General features: G+C 38.3%; 1 protein-coding gene across 1 annotated transcript in view; it reads left to right on the top strand.

Annotated features, from left to right (window-relative positions):
• The window catches only part of LOC118813314 (glycerol-3-phosphate acyltransferase 4-like), a 40,340-nt gene extending 19,399 nt beyond the window's left edge, over positions 1 to 20,941 (top strand). Inside the window, exons 5-13 of the mRNA XM_036578571.1 lie at positions 682 to 756; positions 1,967 to 2,056; positions 10,053 to 10,146; positions 10,443 to 10,558; positions 11,380 to 11,435; positions 11,588 to 11,673; positions 13,854 to 13,982; positions 16,761 to 16,840; positions 20,208 to 20,941. Coding sequence (XP_036434464.1) covers positions 682 to 756; positions 1,967 to 2,056; positions 10,053 to 10,146; positions 10,443 to 10,558; positions 11,380 to 11,435; positions 11,588 to 11,673; positions 13,854 to 13,982; positions 16,761 to 16,840; positions 20,208 to 20,316 — 835 coding nt within the window. The 3' untranslated portion in view covers positions 20,317 to 20,941. The remainder of the gene's footprint in view (positions 1 to 681; positions 757 to 1,966; positions 2,057 to 10,052; positions 10,147 to 10,442; positions 10,559 to 11,379; positions 11,436 to 11,587; positions 11,674 to 13,853; positions 13,983 to 16,760; positions 16,841 to 20,207) is intronic.
• Positions 20,942 to 21,162: the final 221 nt, after the last annotated feature.

The raw sequence follows: 21,162 nt of genomic DNA, 5'->3' as shown, positions 1-21,162 counted from the left end.
CAGATGTTCTTCACTTGGGTATTGTGTGTGCTTAATTGAATCTTAAGGTAGCTCTTTGCAGGAAGGAGTTCACTCAGTGCTCAAGTACAATGTTGAGTCATTTTTAGAGCTTGCAGGAGTTCACGTAAGCAGCTATCTTGACGGTGATGATAGGTACTTATTTGAAACGTTTAAATCAAAAATAATTATCTCTATAAAGAGAAGCTTATTTTTAGCCCTGTCTTATATCTTGCTGGCTACTTTGTCTGTCCCCTTTAACTCGTTAAAATCTGCCCCCAGAGTAATTGGGCCATGACTATAAACAAAACAGAAACAGTTTATTTTGACTTAAATTCACAAATTCACAAACAACAGATCTTTAGGAGCCCATTCATTCTGAACAAAGCTACATGTTTACTTTTTCAGCTGAATAACACTGTTATAACTTATAATAATATGATACTAATGTTGAGGAAGATTTTATGGAAAAGTAATTCTTGTACACATAGGACTATGTGTAACACAGTTCAGACGCGTACGGGTAAAAGGACTTTACTCGAGTTCAAGACAAACGTTGTCAAAGGCCAAGGTCAAAATCAGACAAACCTGAATGTACATAAAATGTGGTGTTAGATGTTGTGCTGTAATTCGTAATGCTTGATCACTAAAGGCTAATGGCATATCTGCTTCTGTTATTTTCAGGTTGACGCTAGCCATCACTGGGGTGACACTATTGGTTGTCTTCACCACCATAATTGGATTTCTGCCCAATGGGAGGTAAGAATCATGATTTTTGATGACATGGAACTTGAGTTGAAAGTCTTTTTTTTCTGTTTTATTTATTAAAATATCTTAAGGCCTATTTGAGCTGGATTCATTTTACTAGAGGGGGTCCCCCTAATGTAATATGCAAGAGATTCACCTGGCTGCTTCGTATGAGATCGTATCTGTGTAATTTCCCAAAATTACCTCAAATAGCCTGGATTGAAACATCAAAGCCCAGACATTTACTTCAGTGATAAAGCCTTTACACATGGAGTGCAATTTATTTAGACCACAGTAAATTAAATCACGCATGTGTTTAACATTTGAGCGCAAAAAGGCAACATTATTTGATTTGCCCTCTGTTTGATTTTTGCGAACTTTCACAGATTATAATGTGAATTCACTGACCGATCACTATTGTCTCTAGTGTTGGCATGGTGATAACCAAGCTGTGTATATATGTGAGCCATGTGTAAAAGCTCTCAGAGCATTCCAGCTGCTGAATGAGGTGGTCAAACTCTTAATGATTGTTTCTCTTTTCCAAAATGGAAAGTATTCCACCCAGTGTTGGGGGAGGACCCTTCTTTTAACATTTAATTTCATTCTCTTTCTGCTTAGCTCATCACCAAACATGTTTTAGATTTCAGTAGTCCTGTGTTGGCATTGAGGACAAAGGAACTGTGCCAGGAGCGCCATTTAAGAGGTTAACTTTTTCTCCCAGGTGCTGATGTCTATTACTACACTGAAAAAGAGGTCGCTTAAGGGTTGTTTTGAACTTACGTGTATTCAGATGTGTACATTGGCTCAGCATGAATTCACTCGGTTATATCAACATAATTACTATGTGTAAGTACTTAATTTAAAATACTTAATTTGATGTACCGTTTCATTTGTGTTGACACATTTAAATCATGTAAATTCAACAACTTTTTTTCAGTGCAGGATTTGTTGTAACATTATTCAGACAGGACTACTATTTGTGAGGGACCTCTGGGTTTGACCACTCATCGAGGGTAATTTGCTCCCGAATAATTACTTAGCAGACTTGTAACAACTACAAACTTTCCCAGTGGATTAAAATCACACATCTCTTCAGTAATCACTCAAGTTACAGCGCCTCCCCATGTAAAACTAATCTGGCTCCAATAGCTCTTTAGTCTCGGATGGGACACTCTGTGTAACAGAAGGTTAAACAAATGTTTGTATGTGTGTGTATGTGTAGGTTGAAGAATTTTCTCAGTGAGAAAGTGCATTTGATGTGTTACCGCATTTGTGTGAGAGCCCTTACTGCCATCATCACTTATCATCACAGGTAAGGACACATAAACACTCATGAACTCACAAACAGTGGTGATCGTTTAACTCCTATGACTGTCAATATAAAATGACAGCAGCATTTGGAACTTCACATTGTAGGTGCACCTGAAATCTTTCTTGCTTTTCAACTTAGCAACATGACAAACACATACATGCACAGTCTCTAACATACTTTATTTGCCTGAGGACAGCCTGAACCTGCCTGATCACATAGACCCATACAGGATACACAACTCTGTCTTTTCTGATGACCCGACTTAAAGGTTTAAACCAGTTTTTAATAATATCTGGAAAATTAAATGTTTAACATTTAAACAGAGTCATTTAGAGCAGTTTGGTGTGGAAAAACTCAATTCTATATATGCATCGTAAACATGGGGATCCCTGGTTACTATCACCACATTTATAAAGAAATGTGAAGTCTGGTAAGTTTCTCTACAGTGAACCATTTTACAACCCCTATTCCAAAAAAAGTTGGGACGCAGTGTAAAATGTAAATAAAAACAGAATGCAATGAATGGCAAATCTCATAGACTTATATTTTATTTACAACAGAACGTAGAACTTAACCAGATGTTGAAAGTGAGACATTTTACCCGTTCATGAAAAACATAACTCATTTAGAACTTGATAGCGGCAGTGCATCTCAAAAAAGTAAAGTGCTACTAATAAAAATCAGCTTGAGGAGCAATTTGCAACTAACTCACATGACTGGGGGGCAAAGCAAAGCAAAGATGGGCAGAGGTTCACCAATCTGCAAAAAACTGCGTCTACAAATTGTGAAACAGTTTCAGAAAAATGTTCAACGTAAAATTGCGAAGACTTTGAATATTCCACTATCTACGGTACATAATATCATCAAAAGATTCAGAGAATCTGGAGAAATCCCTGTACACAAGGGACAAGGCCACCGGTCAATATTGGATGCTTGTGATCTTTGGGCCCACTGCATTGAAAACAGGCATGATTCTTTACTGGAAATCACTGCATGGGCTCAGTAACACTTCCAGAAATCGTAGTCTGTGAACACAGTTCGCTGTACAATCCACAAATGCAAGTTAAAGCTGTATCGTGCAAAGAAGAAGCCATATATCAACACGATCCAGAAACGCTACAGTCTTCTCTGGGCCAAAGGTCATTTAAAATGGACTGAGGCAAATTGGAAACTGTTCTGTGGTCAGATGAATCAAAATTTGAAATTCTTTTTGGAGACCACGGACGCCAGAGTTACAAATATGTTGCCTGATGCCTAAGACATTGTTTTATAATAGTTTTAAGATAAAGTTTTGCCCTAAAACACATTTTTTAACCTTATTCACGGTGACGTGGTGATCTTTTTAACACCAGCATTTGGAACTTCACATTTGAGGCGCGCCTGAAATCTCTCTCACTCTTCAACTTACCAACATGACAAACACTTGCATGCACAGTCTCTAACGTACTTTATTTGCTTGAGGGCAGCCTGAATTTGCCTGATCACATAGACCCACACAGGATACATGATTCTTATCTCTTCTAGTGACCTGACTTAAAGTGGAATTGCAGTTTTTAAAAGATGTAAGGGCGTTGCAGGGCGTTCCCAAAGAAATCTTTTTCTTCTGATTTATCACTATTTTACTGTCATCAACGTTACATATAAAACCTCAGAAGATGTGTAGGTTTACTGGTTGTTTTAGATAGCAATAAAATGGCTATATTTGTTTTGTAGATATAGTGATGACTGGTTCGTATCAGCACCACTGAAAAGAAATTCAAATCAGTAAGTTTCTCTTCAGTGCATCATTTCGCATCAAAATGCTCTGAATGCCTTTGTTAGCAACTGATTCATGCAGAAACCTTGATTGCCTTTTAGTGCTTGAAATGTTAGCCAGTAACAGATGAAGCAGGTAACATCTTAGTCACAACCATAGCGTTCACTGATCTTAAATAATCTCTCGTGTGCACAGCCGGATTTATTCAGCTCAGACGTGTCATACATGCTAGAATGTAATTGGCACATTACTGCTTCATTTTGCTGCTTGCAGACAGTCAGATCTGTGATCTGTGAACTAATTGCCTAACTTTAAGCCCCTGATTAACCACGTCAGCTCTGACTAACTGCTTACTGATGTGGCAGTGGGCAAATGAGTCACAACAGCATTTGAGAAGCAGTTGCATTTTTTAAGATAAAATACCATTTTATCAAAGGTCAAATACCAGTAATGGGAGTGCTTAAAGGAACATTCCAGCGTTTTTCAACCTAATCTTTAACTGTTACATCTGCAGCATCAATGGATTACAACAGACAATGATTCTGACGTATTTCTCTGCACCAAAATGCTGCTGACTTGAAACGTATTTGAAGCTACTGGAGAGTTGCTGAACCTCTGTCAGTAAACATTTGTAGAACAGTTATTTGTAAATGAAGCTGTAAATCTGTACAGTTTTTCAGAGCTTTGGTTTTCAGAGGGCACAGTTCGTGGCAATTCATCACTAGCTTAGGTGGGGTTTTACAGGCTCTTACCTGATCAAGCATGAATGCCAGAAAACTTTAGGCTTAGGACAGAGGTCGACAACCCAGATGGTAAGAAGAGCCATTTCGTCCTTTCAACAAAAATCAAACCACCTTCGGAGCCACAACATTGTATGTCCATTGTACCATCTTGGCTGTTAATATGTTTCAGTATGTGCTACTGTTCTATATAGGCTAAAAAATAAAATATCAACGAAAACACAGACTTTCTTTGCTCTGCTTTAAGCTTTAGCTCAGCTATATCCGCTTTTCCCACATCTCCGGCAGGAAACTTTCTTGTAAAATTTCTTTCAATGCTCAACTTTTTACAAGGCTGAAGTCAGCTTGGCGTTTGTCAGCTTCTAGTTCGAATTTTCTCGTTCCACTTTAAATGGTGCAGCTGCCTCAGGCACCATTTAAGGTGAAATAGGAGAATTTGAACAAGAAGCTGGCAAATGAGAAGCTGAATTCTGACTTAAGCTTTGTGACTTTAGTGTTCGACATTTTCTTGTTGCAGATTAAACGTAAATGTAAAGTGCTTATAAATGCAAATAAGTCCATTCGTCTCCAAATTATGGATGTTCGTCTTAAATCTTTCTCTTTGCTGTTTCGTTAGCTACTAGCTAGGTGAGACTGTTGTCTGGATTGCTATGGTGATCAACAGTCTGCACACTTCAGGGTAAAAGGTGTATTAGTGTATTAGGCCACATTAACTCCAGCATTTAAGACCCTTTATTGTTAAAACTGTGTTGAACGATCAGCAGAGCTTTATTTTACTGTGAAGGAGGATTATTTTATTTTTACCTACAAATCAAAATCTGCCATGGAGCCACAACAGGGCAGTAAAAGAGACACATGAGGCTCCGAGCCCATGTTGCTGACCTCTGCTTTAGGGAAAGCAAAAGTAACCGGAACTACTTTTTTTCCCACTGTGTTGCCCCAGTATTTTAAAGTTGGATCAAACGTCTCAAGAACAGATTTGTCACATCACCTGTATTGTTAAGCCACGGTCACAATTCTTTCCCGGTAGTGGTTAATTTAGCTTCACAGCAAGTTAATTTAGGTGAACTTTAAGCCTGCAAACTTGCGAACCTTGGAAATGTGATCCAATATAAAACGATATAGTAAGCTGTGGTGGCATGTGATTAGAGTGCAACTTGGGTCCCCAACTCTAGATTAACTTGCACAGAGGCTTTCGAAGGCTAGAATCAGCCTGTGTCTGCGCATACGCTATATACCCTAAAGGTTATAGATAACAGTTTGCAGCAGTAACAGCCTCTGCTCCTCTAGGAAGGCTTTACTCTAGAATATTGCAGTGAGAATCTGATTGCATTCGCCAACAAGAGCATTAGTGGGGTCGGGTGATGATGTTGGGTTATTAGTTCTGGATCGCAAACGACATTAAAGCTCATTGCAAAGCTATTGGATGAACCTCCATCACTTCAGAAAACATAGTTCCACTGCTCCACAGCCCAATGCTGGGGGGCTTTATACCCCTCTAACTGATGCTTGGCATTACTGGCACATACGGCTGCCCCAGAACATCCCAATTTGTTAGCAATGCTGTGCTATGGAGATCATACAAGCTGTAGTTGAACGTCTGTGTCTGCGTCAGTGTTGGGTACACCTTAGAGTAGCTGTATTCTCTTTTTGGAAGTGGTATCTGGATACATTTAGATGTTTAGTGTATTTTGATACATATATCAGCAGTAAATATTTGTTAACTGTGTTTTTTTTTTATTTTTTTTTTATCACTGACAGTGACTTTAAGTTAAACTAATTCCATAATGCCTTTTAAACTACTACTTTTATTGATTTGAATTAAATGTCAGGCTTTTTATGTATTATGGATTTTTGCTGCTTTATGCTGTCTCTCATGAGTAAGTAATTGTTAGGTGGTGCCTTAAGTATTGACCTTGTCTGCTCAGCAGCCAGAAAACACATCAGCGCACCACAGAATGAAAAAGCAGTGAAATATAACTTCTCTTTTTATTGATTTATAAATCCGTTCTACCACTACTACTAATGACACAAATAATTCAGCCAAACAAAGTACTTAACCTGTGTCCAGCTAAACTGATCTGAAGGGTGGATGAAATCAGCAGCGGCTTATCTCTCATGAAAGGAATGAAAGGAATGCCCCTGAGCTGTGGTGTATGTGTGTGTGTGTGTGTATATATATATATATATATATTATTTTTTTATTCATAGGTACACAGATGAGCCAAAACATTATGATCTACTATGTTCTTGGTCCTTCTTGTGCCACCAAAACAGTTCGGACACACTGAGGCATATACTCTACAAGACCTCTGAAGGTGCCTTGAAGGTATCTGGCACCAAGACATTAGAAACAGCTCCTTTAAGTCCTGTAATTTGTCAGATGGAGCTGCCATGGATTGGACTTTTTGTTCTAGCACGTCCCACAGATGCTTGATCAGATGGAGATCTGGGGAATTTTAAGAACAAGGCAACACCTTGAACTCTTTGTCATGTTCCTCAAACCATTCCCAAACAATGTGTGCAGTGGGGCAAGGCACATTATCTTGCTGAAAGAGGCCACTGGCATTGGGGAATACCATTGCCATAAAGGTCTGCAACAATGTTGAGGTAAGTGGCATCCAGGGATTCTTAGCAGAACATTGCCCAGAGCATCACGCTCCCTTCCCTGGCTTGTCTTGTCGCCAGGTAAATTGTGCACATGTCCAGCCATCCATGTGATTTAAAAAAAATAAACAGGACCAGGTGACCTTCCATCGCTCCACTGTCCATTTCTGATGCTTGAGTACCCAGTATAGTCAACAGTGGAGAGGGGTTAGCATGGGCTTGACTGTTCTTCAGCTACACAGCTCCACACGAAGAAGGGTGCACTGCACTGATTGTGACACGTTCCTCCCAAAGATTTCTGTCACTTGTGCCACACTAACCCTTCTGTCGGTTCAGACCAAACCGGATAGCCCTCGTTGGCCTCGAGCATCGATGAGCCTTGGGCACCTAACAATCTCTTGCGGTTCATGGTTTGTCCTTTCTTGGACCACTGTCAATAGGTACTCACCACTGCTGACCAGGAGAACCCCACACGTCTTGCCATGCCTGAGATTCTCTGACCCAAAAATCTGGCCATAACGATTTGGCCCTTGTCAAAGTCTCTGAGGTCTTCACACTGTTTCTCTCATGTCCATCATGTCGAATACAAGAACATGTGCCGTGTATATGAGAGAATCAATCTGTAAATGGTCATAGTGCTTTGGCACACCAGGAGATGTATATATAATTTAGAAATATCAAAAATCTGTCAATATTACAAAGAACAATCTGTTATTTAACTAAAATTTGCAGTGTATTTGAATGTACTGATCACTCTGAATCTATAGAATCCATATTTTGAAACTGAGCTACAATAAATAGTTTATTCTCGACTCACCATGGTTGTGATCTCACAACACGAGCACATTTATATAAGCCCACCTATTCAGGATACAGCAGTTTGGTCATGTAAACAAGTGTTCATGGAAAATCAATTACATTTTGGTACACTCTTAAAAAAGATGGTTCTTCGAGGGATCTTCAGTAATGACAGTAGTTCTGTATAGAACCGTGAACAGTCAAAGGTTCTTTGTATGGTGAAATGTTTCTTCAGATTGGTGGAGAATGTGTTGTATTTGGTTCTGTATAGGCCCTTTTTGAAATAGGGTTCTGTAAAGCACCAGAAGGGGTTTTCTCCTGTTACAATGTCAAACTAAGATTGAGATTGTGCCCATTGTTAAAATATTATGAGGAACCACTGACTTAGAACATCGTTGGAGTCTGTGCTGATCAATGAAGTATGGCAGCATTAAGCACTTGTGCTTACGAACATGGTTTGTTATCCCATGACATGTGGGATCAGCTATGCTCCTTTAGCGTACAACACTGAACTGCTGCTAAGTCGTGATGCTTTAGGCCACGAGGCAGAGCTTGAATAGGGTGTTTATGAAGTCAGATGGGAGGCGGAGGGGCCTCAAGGGATTTTTACCTCCAGGACAGTGTTTGTGTATGTGCTCATTGTGCTCGGTGCAGGCCTGGTCTTGCTAGGAACTAGCTGTGCTGTGATGAATAACATGCTTCATGCTTCTGGTGTTCAGGCCCCTGTATCCGTTTCCCTTCCTGAAGGTTAAGCACTACTATGACAGTCTCTCTCTCTTTCTCTTTATCTTCTCTGATGTTTCATCTACATCATTTTCCCTTCTTTTGCACCACCTTCTTATCGTTGTTGTCAGTTCTGGCATTGGCTTTGCTGTTTCACTCTCTTTCTCTATTGTTCCTCCTCTCTGTTTCTCTTTTCTCTATCTGCTGAACTCTGTCTGGTGCGTTGTGGACCCTTTTGGACTTAACGTCATCAGATTCGTAGGCGCCGTTTTCCCAGAAGTACAGACCGTCAGAGAAACGCTGACCACGTCTAGACACGCATAATTGTTTTCATTTTAAAGCCGCAGTTCAGCAGAAAAGTCTAATTTACACAGTTTTCCGTATCTTAAAGCACATGTTTGGTGTCTGACGTTTGCTGTTTTAGTTTTGCTCTGGTGCTTTGAGGCTAATGTAGTTAATAAGTAACGGAAGCTTACATGCCACCAATTAGCATCATGCAGAATACATGCCGAAGTAATCACACCCTCGCCTCAAGCCACATTGAGTTGTTAAGTAGTAACCTTACAAATCTGTTTCTCATTTTAGATGTTTTCCCATGTAAAATGGCTAAAGGAGATATTTCTGAGAAGATTAAATATAAGATAATGCACTTGCTTAAGGAGGTAGACAATTGGTGGAAAGCAAGTGGGGGGGAAAGGAGTTTTTTAATATTAAAAGACTGCTAACAACCATGCAAGACTGGTAGACCACCAAAACTGTCCCCATCAGATAAACAGCACTTAAAGCTTTCATGTTTGATAGAGAGGAAAGTCAAGCTCCACTCCTGCTTCAGATCTGAAACCATCCCCAGGTGTTTCTGTCCATCCTTCCACTGTGAGAAGACAAACCAAGAGTCTGAAAGGATGTGTAGATGTTACAGAGCCCTAATGAGAAAAAGAAATAGATACAAAAGGAAGAAAATGTGCACTAGCACCCAGGAATGGCACTTAGAGTCTAACTTTGTAATTGGGATTTCTTGGATTGTGAGAAGCAGAAAATGCAACAAACTTCTAAGACTGAACTTTGGAGGTGTGGAAAAATTACCCTGCAGATTTCATTAAAAACTGAAAGTGAGTTTCCTGAAAAGAATGGAAGCTGTGTGAACACACAAAATGCTGCGAAATTAATATTATATTTAGTTGAGACGTCTGTGTAATTTTCTGTTAAATGTATGTTTTCTGCTTTTTTCCTGACTCTGCTGTATGTAATTGTCATTTTGACTGGAAATGGAATAGATAAAAACGTGGTTTCTGATTTTTGCTTTAAAGGAAGGTGCTTTGAAAAGTGTCAAATAAAGAGAATCTTTATTTGTTTCTTGTGTTTTGTGTCACAGTGAAAACAAGCCTAAGAATGGAGGAATCTGTGTTGCCAACCACACGTCTCCCATCGATGTCATCATACTAGCCAGTGACGGCTGCTATGCAATGGTAAGAGTATGTGTGTGTGCATGCGTGTGTGTGTGTGTGTGGTTTAAACAGTTGTGAGGATTGAGCTATCAAGTGGGTGTGTATGTGTATAAGTGCGTCCAGTACTATGCATGTTCCTGTTTTTCTTTAAAATAAATAAAATAAATAAATAAAAAAAATAAAAATAAAAAACAGTTGTCCTTAGTAGTTTAGGCTCGGGCAGTGGCTGTTTTGTTTTGGTACGGCATCATTTGAGTCAATGCAAACCAACATGTGTAGTAATACAATACTAGTGTGGGTGTGTGTGTGTGTGTTAGGTCGGACAGATCCATGGAGGTCTGATGGGGGTTATCCAGAGGTCAATGGTAAAAGCATGTCCACATATCTGGTTCGAACGCTCTGAAGTCAAAGATCGCCATCTGGTGGCCAAAAGGTAACACTGCAGTACAACTGCCACCATATAACTTTTAAATTTTTATAATTTTTTTATACCAGAGAAATAATAAAATCATTAATTGCTTTATTAGTTATATAATTAATTGCGTTAGATTCAAATTCTGTTTTGAACTATTCTGTTTTGAACTCCTTGTTTTTGTTCATGTTAAATAACGACAAAAAATTGGCAAAACTGTTAATTGTTGTTTTTCTTTCCACAACAATTCTGCACTAGAGTTGTGCAGTGTAATGATATTTATTATTACTGTGATAATTTATGTAATGTGCTTTTCTGAGCAAATTGTGGATTTCGTCACTACTTAAAAAACACTGACCAATTGCTTTACAAAGAGAGCATAATTAGACCTGTGTTACTGGTTTTAGTGTAGTATGTAACTTTGAATAAAAATCAATGTGGTCATAGTTTTTGACTATTTTTTAAAATGTTGCACTTCTGTTTTTTCCTTTTTTGTGCTTTTCAACTTATCAAACCTCAGAAAAACTAAATATTTGATATATATTGTGTATTTGTCTGCAAGTATTGTGATGTTTTATTTTTGCCATATCGCCCAGCTCTAGGAATTCATTTTTGTCAGATTAAAATCATAATAAAATATCTCCTTATTGACTTACAAACGCAAATGCAGTAGATGTTGTCAATTTAGAATCCAGGCATTTGTCTGCATTCGGTGAGCTGTGAGTGAGAAACAGTTAATATAAAACTACAGTACTTTTGTACAGCTGCAATAATCATGACCTCTACGAGTTTCAGATTATAGATGACTAATGCTTTTTATAATCAATACAATATCGTTTCAGACTGAGCGATCATGTAGAGGACAAAAGCAAACTGCCGATCCTCATCTTTCCTGAGGGTGAGCTCTTGGTCTTTTGCCATTTTTAGTACTGTTACCTGGCTTGGTTACTACAAAACAGTGAGTCACTGCAAAATTCCTGAGTGTTTTAGATGCATTTTAAGATTAGATTAGGGCATTTATGTTTGTTTGTTTGTTGGATTTATTTCTAGGTACCTGCATCAACAACACATCTGTCATGATGTTTAAGAAGGGAAGCTTTGAAATTGCCTCCACCATCTACCCTGTGGCCATCAAGGTTTGTGTCTGTTTAGCAGAGTGATTTCGCTGTGAATTCTGAATTGCTGTTCTATTCTTTAACATTTAAAGATGAAAGTGTCCCTGTAGATGTGGGCAGGTTATGCTTGGGATTTGTTCTGAAGCAGGATTTCCAGCTAACTTTGAGCTCAGTTTCAGTCTATCACTGGATTTGCGGTCTCTCGATGATGGATACATTTTTTTGCCAGGCTACCATGGCAACTTTTCACCACTGCAACATATTGCACACACCTACTCTGGTCCAGGACAGGTTAGGGTTTGGGATTTTAGCTTTATAAGTAACTCTTGGACCAAACAGGGCTGGGTTTCTGACCAATTTAGGAACAGCCTTTTGACGAGACGAAGGGTTGACCCCTCTGGTCATTTTAAACAGGTCCTTTTTTTTCTTTGTGATGTCAGTTATGTGAAAAATATTGGGTAATGCTTCATTGATGGGCAGCATTTGTGAGGCTACACAACACCTACATAAGCCTTTAATGACAACTTGACACAAAGCTACATAAACATTTAAAAGCAAGTTGTAATAAAGGCTGTAATGTTATTTCAGAATTTTACCTGTGTTATGACAACTGTTGCTTGTCGGAATAAGCATTCATAAATGTCTGTATAGGTTTATGTCAGTTGTTGTGAAAGGCTTTTGTAACTTCATGAACGCTGCTTTTGGTAAAATGTTCCTAAGTATTTCATTTCATTAAAGAAAACAAGTCATTCTACACAGATATCACGAATATAAAGCTGTCGTCACTCAAATTAGCACTTACATGTTGTCAGTGAAGACAATGCTGTTTTAAAAATGCTTTACTTTCTAAATACTTTTCATTTTTTTTTCCTTTTTTGAAAAATAAGCCGCTGGACACCTTTTTAAAAAAAGGTTCTAAGTAGAAACGTCAGCACATTTTTCATCAATCTTAAGAACACTTTAATGATACAAAGGCTTCATTTTCTTTATGAAAGAACCCTTGAAGAACCATGTTTTTATATATATATATATATATATATATATATATATATATATATATATATATATATATATATATATAAATAAATCATTGCTGTCGGACCAAAACCTTGTATCTCCATTTTTGTCATTTTTCTGTTTCTGACATAATTTGAAAATACCTACTGTCCTTCATATTCTGTGTAAATTTCAAGATGAATGGACTGAAACAAACAGCCCAAAAATACTTGGAAAAATGTCTGGTTCCACTGACTTACATTAAAAGTAAGGTCTGTTTTTCCTTCTCCTGTAAAGTTAAATGTTTACATCCGATGGGTACATTTGCTTCACACGCCAGACACCAGCCACTGTGGCAGGTTACCCATAAAAAGCTATATAAAATCAGTTTAGACTGATCTAATGATGTTAAAAGCAGAAACAGAGCACCGTATGCATGAGGGAACCATTCAAGCAGAAACCTGACGCAGCATGAACACGACACACCGAGTGTAAATTAGCTGTAACTAACTTAATTCATTCGGTAGCCATAGATACAGCATGTCACAGTACAGAAATGAATGCAATTATCAGACTAATTACTGAAAAGGCAGAATTTATCACTTTATTCAACACTTTACTCACAATTTTACTCACATTCGGAAGGATGTGAGTGCTATTACAGTAAGAGTCTCTTATTATTCTACTGTTCAAATGTACGCTTCCTTGAGTTTAACTAACACTAAACAACACAGTAACACTAAAACATTTATTAAACACTGTGTATTTATACTATCACTACTGCTGCTGTTGCTACTACTAATAATGTGGTGAAAGAAGGATTGATTAAGTGCTTTTACATGCTAAAGGTACAGTTAAGATGTACTTAACTGCATGAATATGTTATGCACTTCAAATGCATAACATATATTTTTCTGCATTTTTTCAAGACTGCTTTGCTAGTGCCACTACCCCCCACCCCCCACTAAACTGCCCCAGTTTGAGTTTGACATTACTGCCTTTCATTATATTTGCAGTCTATCACAAATTACTGGCTCTAAACTGCGTATATAGGACAGTAACTACAACACGCTGCCATTTTCTGTCAGTGTCAGTTTTGTGCAATGATGTGTTAATGTTGGGCAACTTGCGGCTTGCGTAAGACTAGAATCGTGTTACATAGATTCTGTTGTTGATATGTGCTGTGTGTCTGTCTGTGTGTGTAGTATGACCCTCGCTTTGGAGATGCTTTCTGGAACAGCAGTAAGTTCGGCATGGTGAATTACCTCCTCCACATGATGAGCAGTTGGGCCATCGTGTGCAGTGTGTGGTACCTGCCCCCAATGAACCGACAGGTGAGCACCGCACACTAGGAATACGATTTGACTTGCCTTTCGATTTTAATGTGATGATTCGGTTTCGACTTTGGTTTCCTCTCTTTTCTTTTTAATGTACTCACTTCCCAAAGAAGCGTCTTTATTTAACTGTAATGTTTAATAACTGTGTTCAGAATAAAAGTCCGTTAACTTTAACAGTACAGTAGCAGGGGAATTCCACCCTGAATGACTTTTGTTAACTTTCATCTTGTTTACATTTGAATCATGCACACCTTTAGAAAAATGGGTGAAATTCCCTTTGAAGTCCTTAAGCCTTAAGGGACTGTATAGGGCTCGCATTCTCAAATGACTTGCATGACCAACCCATTCTTTCCATCAGTGCTTTTGCCACTCAAATCATTTACAAATCTCGTCCGAGTGGGCCTTGGCGTTGGTCTCCCTTCCTCTGCTAGAACAGATTGGAAACGGAGGTCCAGCTTTGCATGCACACATGCAAATGTGTCTCCTATTAGCCATGCATCTTCAGATCAGCGTCCAGCGCTCAAGGAAAACAAACAAAGTGGCTGGACAGACAAATCACTGTGTCGTGGTAGGGTTTCATGTTTTGAATGCCACAAAGATCTAATGGAAAACACACCTCCGGCCTTCAGTCTTAACTACGATGTGTAAATGATTGAAGTGCACAAATGAGTTCTTTGTTGAGCGACTCACATAAATGTGTTTGTGTTGCCAGTGTTGGAATAATCAACCAAGGGTCACTAGTTTTGCTTTGTGTTTGTCTCTTAGGGCTGGGAGATATGGTCATAAATCTTAGTGTAATATGTTTTCCATATTATTCAAGAGCAATAATTATCAATAATCATGCTAATGCTAAATTAAAGTCTGAATAGTATTTTAAATCCTGAACAAAAAATGCTTGTGTTTATGGTGGTGTGATATACTCATATGAAATGCATAAATGTTAGGGCTGTTAAACTTTTAAAATAATCATTAACAATTATAATGGCATTAGGTTGTGTAGCTAATCACGATTAATCACATTTTTCATATTCACTCTAATTTGACCATAAAGAGAGATTTTTGGTCCAGTGAGAGCAGCAGTGGCTGCATGTTGCAGTCCTCCGCGTCTGTAATCTCTCACTCTCAAACTGGTACGTCTTGTTTCGAGGGAACTGTAGTTTTCCACTTTGCTGTTGCTTTTGTTAGTTTACAGCTTGTTGTGTTCTCCATAGTTCTCCCGTGAGCTCGGTCCAGAGTAGTCTTAGTAGTTACTGAGATTACTGATATTGCCGGCATCAGCAGTATGTTTGGCTTGTAAATTATACTTCAGATTTAACATTCTTGGATGAACAGATTCACAGCATTACAGTTGCTGGAAAGAACTTTTTATCAAGAGAGCGGTCAATCAAAGCTGCTTTGAATGCGAGGGTTACAGCAACGAAGTCATAGCGACGGCTTGCAAACAGCTGAACTTCAGGCTGCAACTAGATGGGTCAAACTAATAATAAACTCAATAATTTCTAACATTAAAACGCATTATTATCACATTTACTTTGAAACCACTAATAAATACACATGACAGTAGCTAGCTAACTGAGTGAAGGGGTTGCGTCACATCACCACCTGAAGTGGTGTACTGAAATGGCACTTATTTAACGTTAAAGCCTTTGCTGCTAATATTGAATTGCAGAGCTGAACAGCATAATTATTTTATTGGCAATAAAAAAAAACCCTCAAATTAACATCACAAAATGTTGTTTGGTTTTATTTTTGTTATGATTTTGTAGTCCAGGCCTAGGATCTACATGCTTTTACTTTATTCATAAAGTTCAAATGTCCTCGTAATGTCCCCAAAAAGATAGGAAAACGTGACAGTTGTGGCGCTGTGCACTAGGACTGCAATGACTGTTGGATAAAATGAGATTAATCTGATAATTAAAACATTCGAAAACCATAATGCCATTCGAATAACAAATACTTTTACCACTTTCATGAAACCACTCAGTTCTGTGCGCTGTTTTTTTCAGTCTGATGGGAAACAAGCTTTTGTTTATCAAGCTTAGTTCTAGATAGTCACCAGTAGCACGCAGCTGCTACTGTGAAATAATTGACCTTTCACATTGAAGTGAAAAAACCCACAATACTTTGGCGAAAGATAAAGACAGAGCCTTGAATCCTAACTGTTTTAAAGCTCTAACTTGAAGTGACAGTATGGGCTTTAATTGCCCAGTGAAGTCCAAATAAATGGACTCGTTCTCTGGGTTGCTATCTAGTTAGTGTCCTTACCAAGAATAAAAGAAAACGTGAGAATTAGTGACCTGTTCAGAGCCGTAGCAAACTCTAGAACTCTGTTATGTTCTAGATGATGTTTAATAGAATATTTGAAAGTTGCAGGACACATTTCTGTGGCGTCTTTGCAAAAATGAAGATATTTATCATTTCTTATATCCAGTGCAGCCTTTGCTTAGTGAGGTTAATGTTGGGGTTATGTTTAAATGTAGGAACATCAATGTTTTGCTGTAGTGATATTAGCTCAGTGGAAAATAAAGACGGTGTTACAGCCGTGTGTGAGTGAGTATGAACTCCCGTCACCCTGACTACGGCGGGAATAACAGGAAGAGACTTGATGATGACAGATGCTCTCCATCCAGCACCTCACATTACTGCGAAAAAGCAGATGGAAGTTCTCTCCCTTTCTCTGCTCTAACAATAACACGCTCAAGCCTAAACACTCGAAACCCTACACAGTAAATGTCTTAAATGTTTGAAACTCATCGTCTGCTTCTGTCGTAACAGGAAGGGGAGGACGCTGTGCAGTTTGCTAACAGGGTGAAGGCGGCCATCGCCAGACAGGGCGGCCTGGTGGACCTGCTGTGGTGAGTAAACGCTTATCCGCTCCTGAGGTCTGTGGCTTTGAGACGCTCAGAACAGAGCAGGCAGCCGCAGAGACTTCACTGAAGTCCTGAAGCGTCCACAAAGATATTTATGATGTTATGACAAACCTCTCCATAGAACATGGAAACAAATTTCTGCAGTTTTCCCCTTAGACCAAGTATACAGTCGTGTGCAAAAGTTTGGCCACCCCTGGTCAAACTACGTGTTATTTATTCTCCAAATGAAAATGAAAAAACACATCCTCTGCACGCTTCTGCACATTTTAATGCACATTTACTGTTTATTCGCTGAATTTAACACATTGGGGGAAAAAAACAAAACATAAAATATGGTCTGTGCAAAAGTTATGGCACCTATTTTTATTTCTTCCAATGTGTTAAACTCAGTAAATAAATAAAATAAACAGAAATTGTACAATTTGCGTTGTTCCATATAGAGGACGTGTTAACTTGTTTTCACTTTTCAGAAAATATGTCATTTGACTGCGGGGTGTTCAGACTTTATAAGACTGCAAAAGACTGTAGTAAATTGCAAATTTCATACTGCCAGCGTGCTTTTGTCCGATCAGCTGTCAGGACAGACCAGCAGTTTGTTGAGTCTCTCACAGAACTGGTTCTCTTATATAAACATATGATAAATCACTGCATCTTCGTTCCAGTAGAACAAATAAGCAGCACTGTTGTGGCTGTTTGAATAACAGCAGGTCTTGTTTACAGGCACACAGATTAGTCCGTTAGCGCTCCCTCGAGTGCTGAGTGTTTTAACTGCCACAGTAACGTAAGAACACGTTTAGTTTGTACAGGAGGACAAACTCATTGGCGTTCTTGCGTCTAGTGTGTTTCTGGCCTAAACCATAACACATAAAACCTTCTCAACTACTTAAGTAACATCACGTTATATTTGTAAATAAAACTGAGCAGCTAAAGCGTAACTAAAGAGTGTTGTAAGCCAGTCATCTGGATGCCTCAATTTTGTTTGTACTTGTGTCCATTTTTATAGATAACTGTATGAAATAATAATAGTGTAATTGTATAATATTTGTGTAACTGTATGTAATACAGTGCAAGATCACACATGACTAGGCCATTTCTGAAATGTTATCAGATGATTATGTGAAATGTATAAACAATATAAATTATACTGATAAACAGTTTAATTGTCCTTTTTGTTCATTATATATAGCTTTTAGCTTTTTAAAGTCTAAAGTGGCCAAATTGGCTGATTAGTTATTGTGCTTCCTAGCTGTCGATACTCATTAGCTCCCAACTGACAAACAGAAACAGCTTGAACTTAAATAAAAACCTAAAAAATAGCAAAAAACAACAAACGCCTCAACAAGTGTGTTATATGCTTTATTTTGTTTACATAAATTTGCCTCAAACCAAACAGATGAAAACGTTCTGTTTCAACGTAAATGTGATATGTGATAGTGAACGACTGTGGGGGGAAAATTATGGTTAGGTTAAAATTGTGGTCATCTTAAAAATTTATGTGAAAAAATTAATTAAAATAAAAATGAAATGAAATGAAAATGTGTCAGAAAAAATCAATATCAAGTCAAATAAAAAAAAATCAGTTGAAACCATAAATAAACTGTATTTTGCTTTGAACAAAGACTCACTTTTCCAGATCAGAACTGTAATTCTAAATCTTTATTACTAGTTAATAACATTACTTTTATTACTTCTATTATTTGTCTTTTCTCTGATCTCCCCAAATGTTTTTGGAACACCATCACATCTCATATGATTTTATTTCAGACCAACTATTTTATTATATTAGGTCCACATACAGCCTATGTGAAAAATATGGAATTTAACTTGATCTCATTTTGTCCTAACCTGTGTTGGGGTTGAAAATAGGGATGCAAATTTTGGCAAATTCTTTCGGCTGGAAACCGACAGTAACCAACCGCCATTAGTCAGCAGTTAATCGTTAACCAGCAAGACTAAAATCAAGACCGTGACTCATCAAAATATCAGATAAAGATTGTTTAGTTCCGGTTCTGGAATCTGAACGAGACGAGACATTGTAAAATACTTTCCATACACACACGATTCTGTTTTAATTCACTGAGATATTAAAAAGTGTTCAGTGGAACGTAGTGCTGATAGGTGGAGCCAGAAATCAGCGTATATATGAAGTAAACAGCCCAAAACTGTATTAAACATAACCTACAGTAGAACCTGATTTAGTTTGCACTGAGGGGCTGACATCTATGATCATGGTGTGACCAAAAACTAAAAAGTATTTGGTCATATCTGACTGGAATATGTAATGATGGGCCACAGATTACTAGGCCAAATTAACTGCCATGACTGGGGCTAGCTTAGGCTTGGTGTTGGGGTCCACCACACCTTTGTCTATAACTGTACACGCCCATGTGGGATTTTTGTACAAGACAGTTTCTCTCAGAGAACGAGGACAGACTAGTCATCTGTCTTGTCGCTTGCAGATGTTTGCTTTTGATGTGGTATATTGATGTACTGGTCCTGTCGTTCTCTCAAAAAGTGCTTAGCGCTCTTTTTAGCTGTGCTTAGTGGGCCTATTTAGAAGAACAAGTTGCATGTTGCTCCCTCATGTGTAGAATTCTTGAAAAATACTTGAAAAAGCAAAGCTTAAAAAATAGACCAGCATATCAAATAGTAACTGTTGTTTATCAGAAATAAAATACAAGTAAATTAACCTTTTTTTTTAACCAGCACTGGTCAAACAATTGTTCTATCAGTTGTTCTGTTTGCCTGTTAACAGTTAACCGCTTAAGCATGTACATCCCTACACTGTTAGAAATAAAGGTTCTGTGCAGGTACATCTTTCATTGATCAAGGTACAAACAATGGTAATGTACCCTCAGAGGTACAACAGAGGTTTTAAGGTCCAGTTGTGAACCTTAAATATGTTTTTCCAGGTGAAAAGTTTGTATTTGTACCTTTTCTTAACCGAATGTTTCCAAACAGAACAGTAAAATAAAAGCCTGGAGAAGAGACGGGGTGTGTGGAGTCAGTACAGCTTAGGAAATATCATTTCAGTGGATTATGGTACAGTTATGGTCCCTAAGGTACTGAGATGTACCGTTGAGGGAACCACCCCAGTGACAAGAGGGGTACTCCCCCAGTGACAGTTTACTACCTTTTTTTTCTGAGAGTGTGGTTGGAACAGAAAAATGTGAAAAGATTGTCTCTGCTCAGCGTGAACTTGTTTGCGTAATGCTGATTGGCCTCCATTACTTGTTAGCTACATTAGCCTCATAGCTCCAAAACTACAAAATATATCTTGGCTGATTTTTGCCAAATTATAATATTTATAAAGAGGAAATGTATTTGGTTTGTGTTTCTTCTGTTTTTTCAGGGACGGTGGTTTAAAACGGAGCAAAGTGAAAGAAACCTTCAAAGAAGAGCAACAGAAACTGTACAGCAGGATTTTGGTGGGAACTCACGAAGACCGCAGTCGATCCTGAGGACCTCCGAGGCGAAGGGCGAGCGAGAGGAAAACGCACTTCATCAGAAAAACCGAAAACATCAGCAGGATTGCGCAGCCAGCCGACTCTTCAAAGGTCTCATTTCCGTTGTCACGACTGAAAAAGGACTTGCTTTTCATTCAGGTCCTGCTTTTATCGTCATACTCCAATTATTACCTCTCATTCACTAATCAGAAGAAAATCCTGGCATAATTCGATAACCTCATCGGTTTGTAAGGGTTCCATGACTGTTTCCACCTCTGAGACAAACAGGTCGCTATCAACCCTGTCAGGATGCTTCGGGCTGGTCGGTCAATTCGACAACAGAACTGTTGCTTGGCAACCGTGATGTACTGGGGTTTTTTGTCTGAACAGCGTATTTGTTACATTTACTTTTTTTTACATTTACACTCTATTTATTATAGTCATCATGTAGTCTTACTGTTCTCACTACTGTCTTTGCTATTATGTGAAAGGAAGATTAAGCATAAAAGAGATGATTATGGGAAAATTCCACAGGCATGAAATATAAATGTGTCTTCACATATATTTGTTGTCAACTTTAGCTAATGGGACTTAGCTAGTACCTTTCATTAGGGCTGCATGATATGGACAAAATACCATATTGTGATTATATTGCTACACATTGCAATAGCAGTCGATGTGGCATGATCATAGATTGGCCTGCTTTATTTTGACCAAAATGGTCAACTTCATTGGAAAACATGAATGACCCCATTCATCAGAAAGATTCAGTATCACAAAATACTGATCATAAATGATATATTGTGCAGCTCTAAGTCACATTACTGTGATCCTTATTCACGATTTAACATTCATTTTGTT

This window comes from Colossoma macropomum, unplaced genomic scaffold (assembly GCF_904425465.1).
Source record: "Colossoma macropomum unplaced genomic scaffold, Colossoma_macropomum, whole genome shotgun sequence".
Lineage (NCBI taxonomy): Eukaryota > Metazoa > Chordata > Actinopteri > Characiformes > Serrasalmidae > Colossoma > Colossoma macropomum.
Note: the sequence above shows the minus strand (reverse complement) of the source record. Positions and strands in the feature narration are given on the sequence as shown.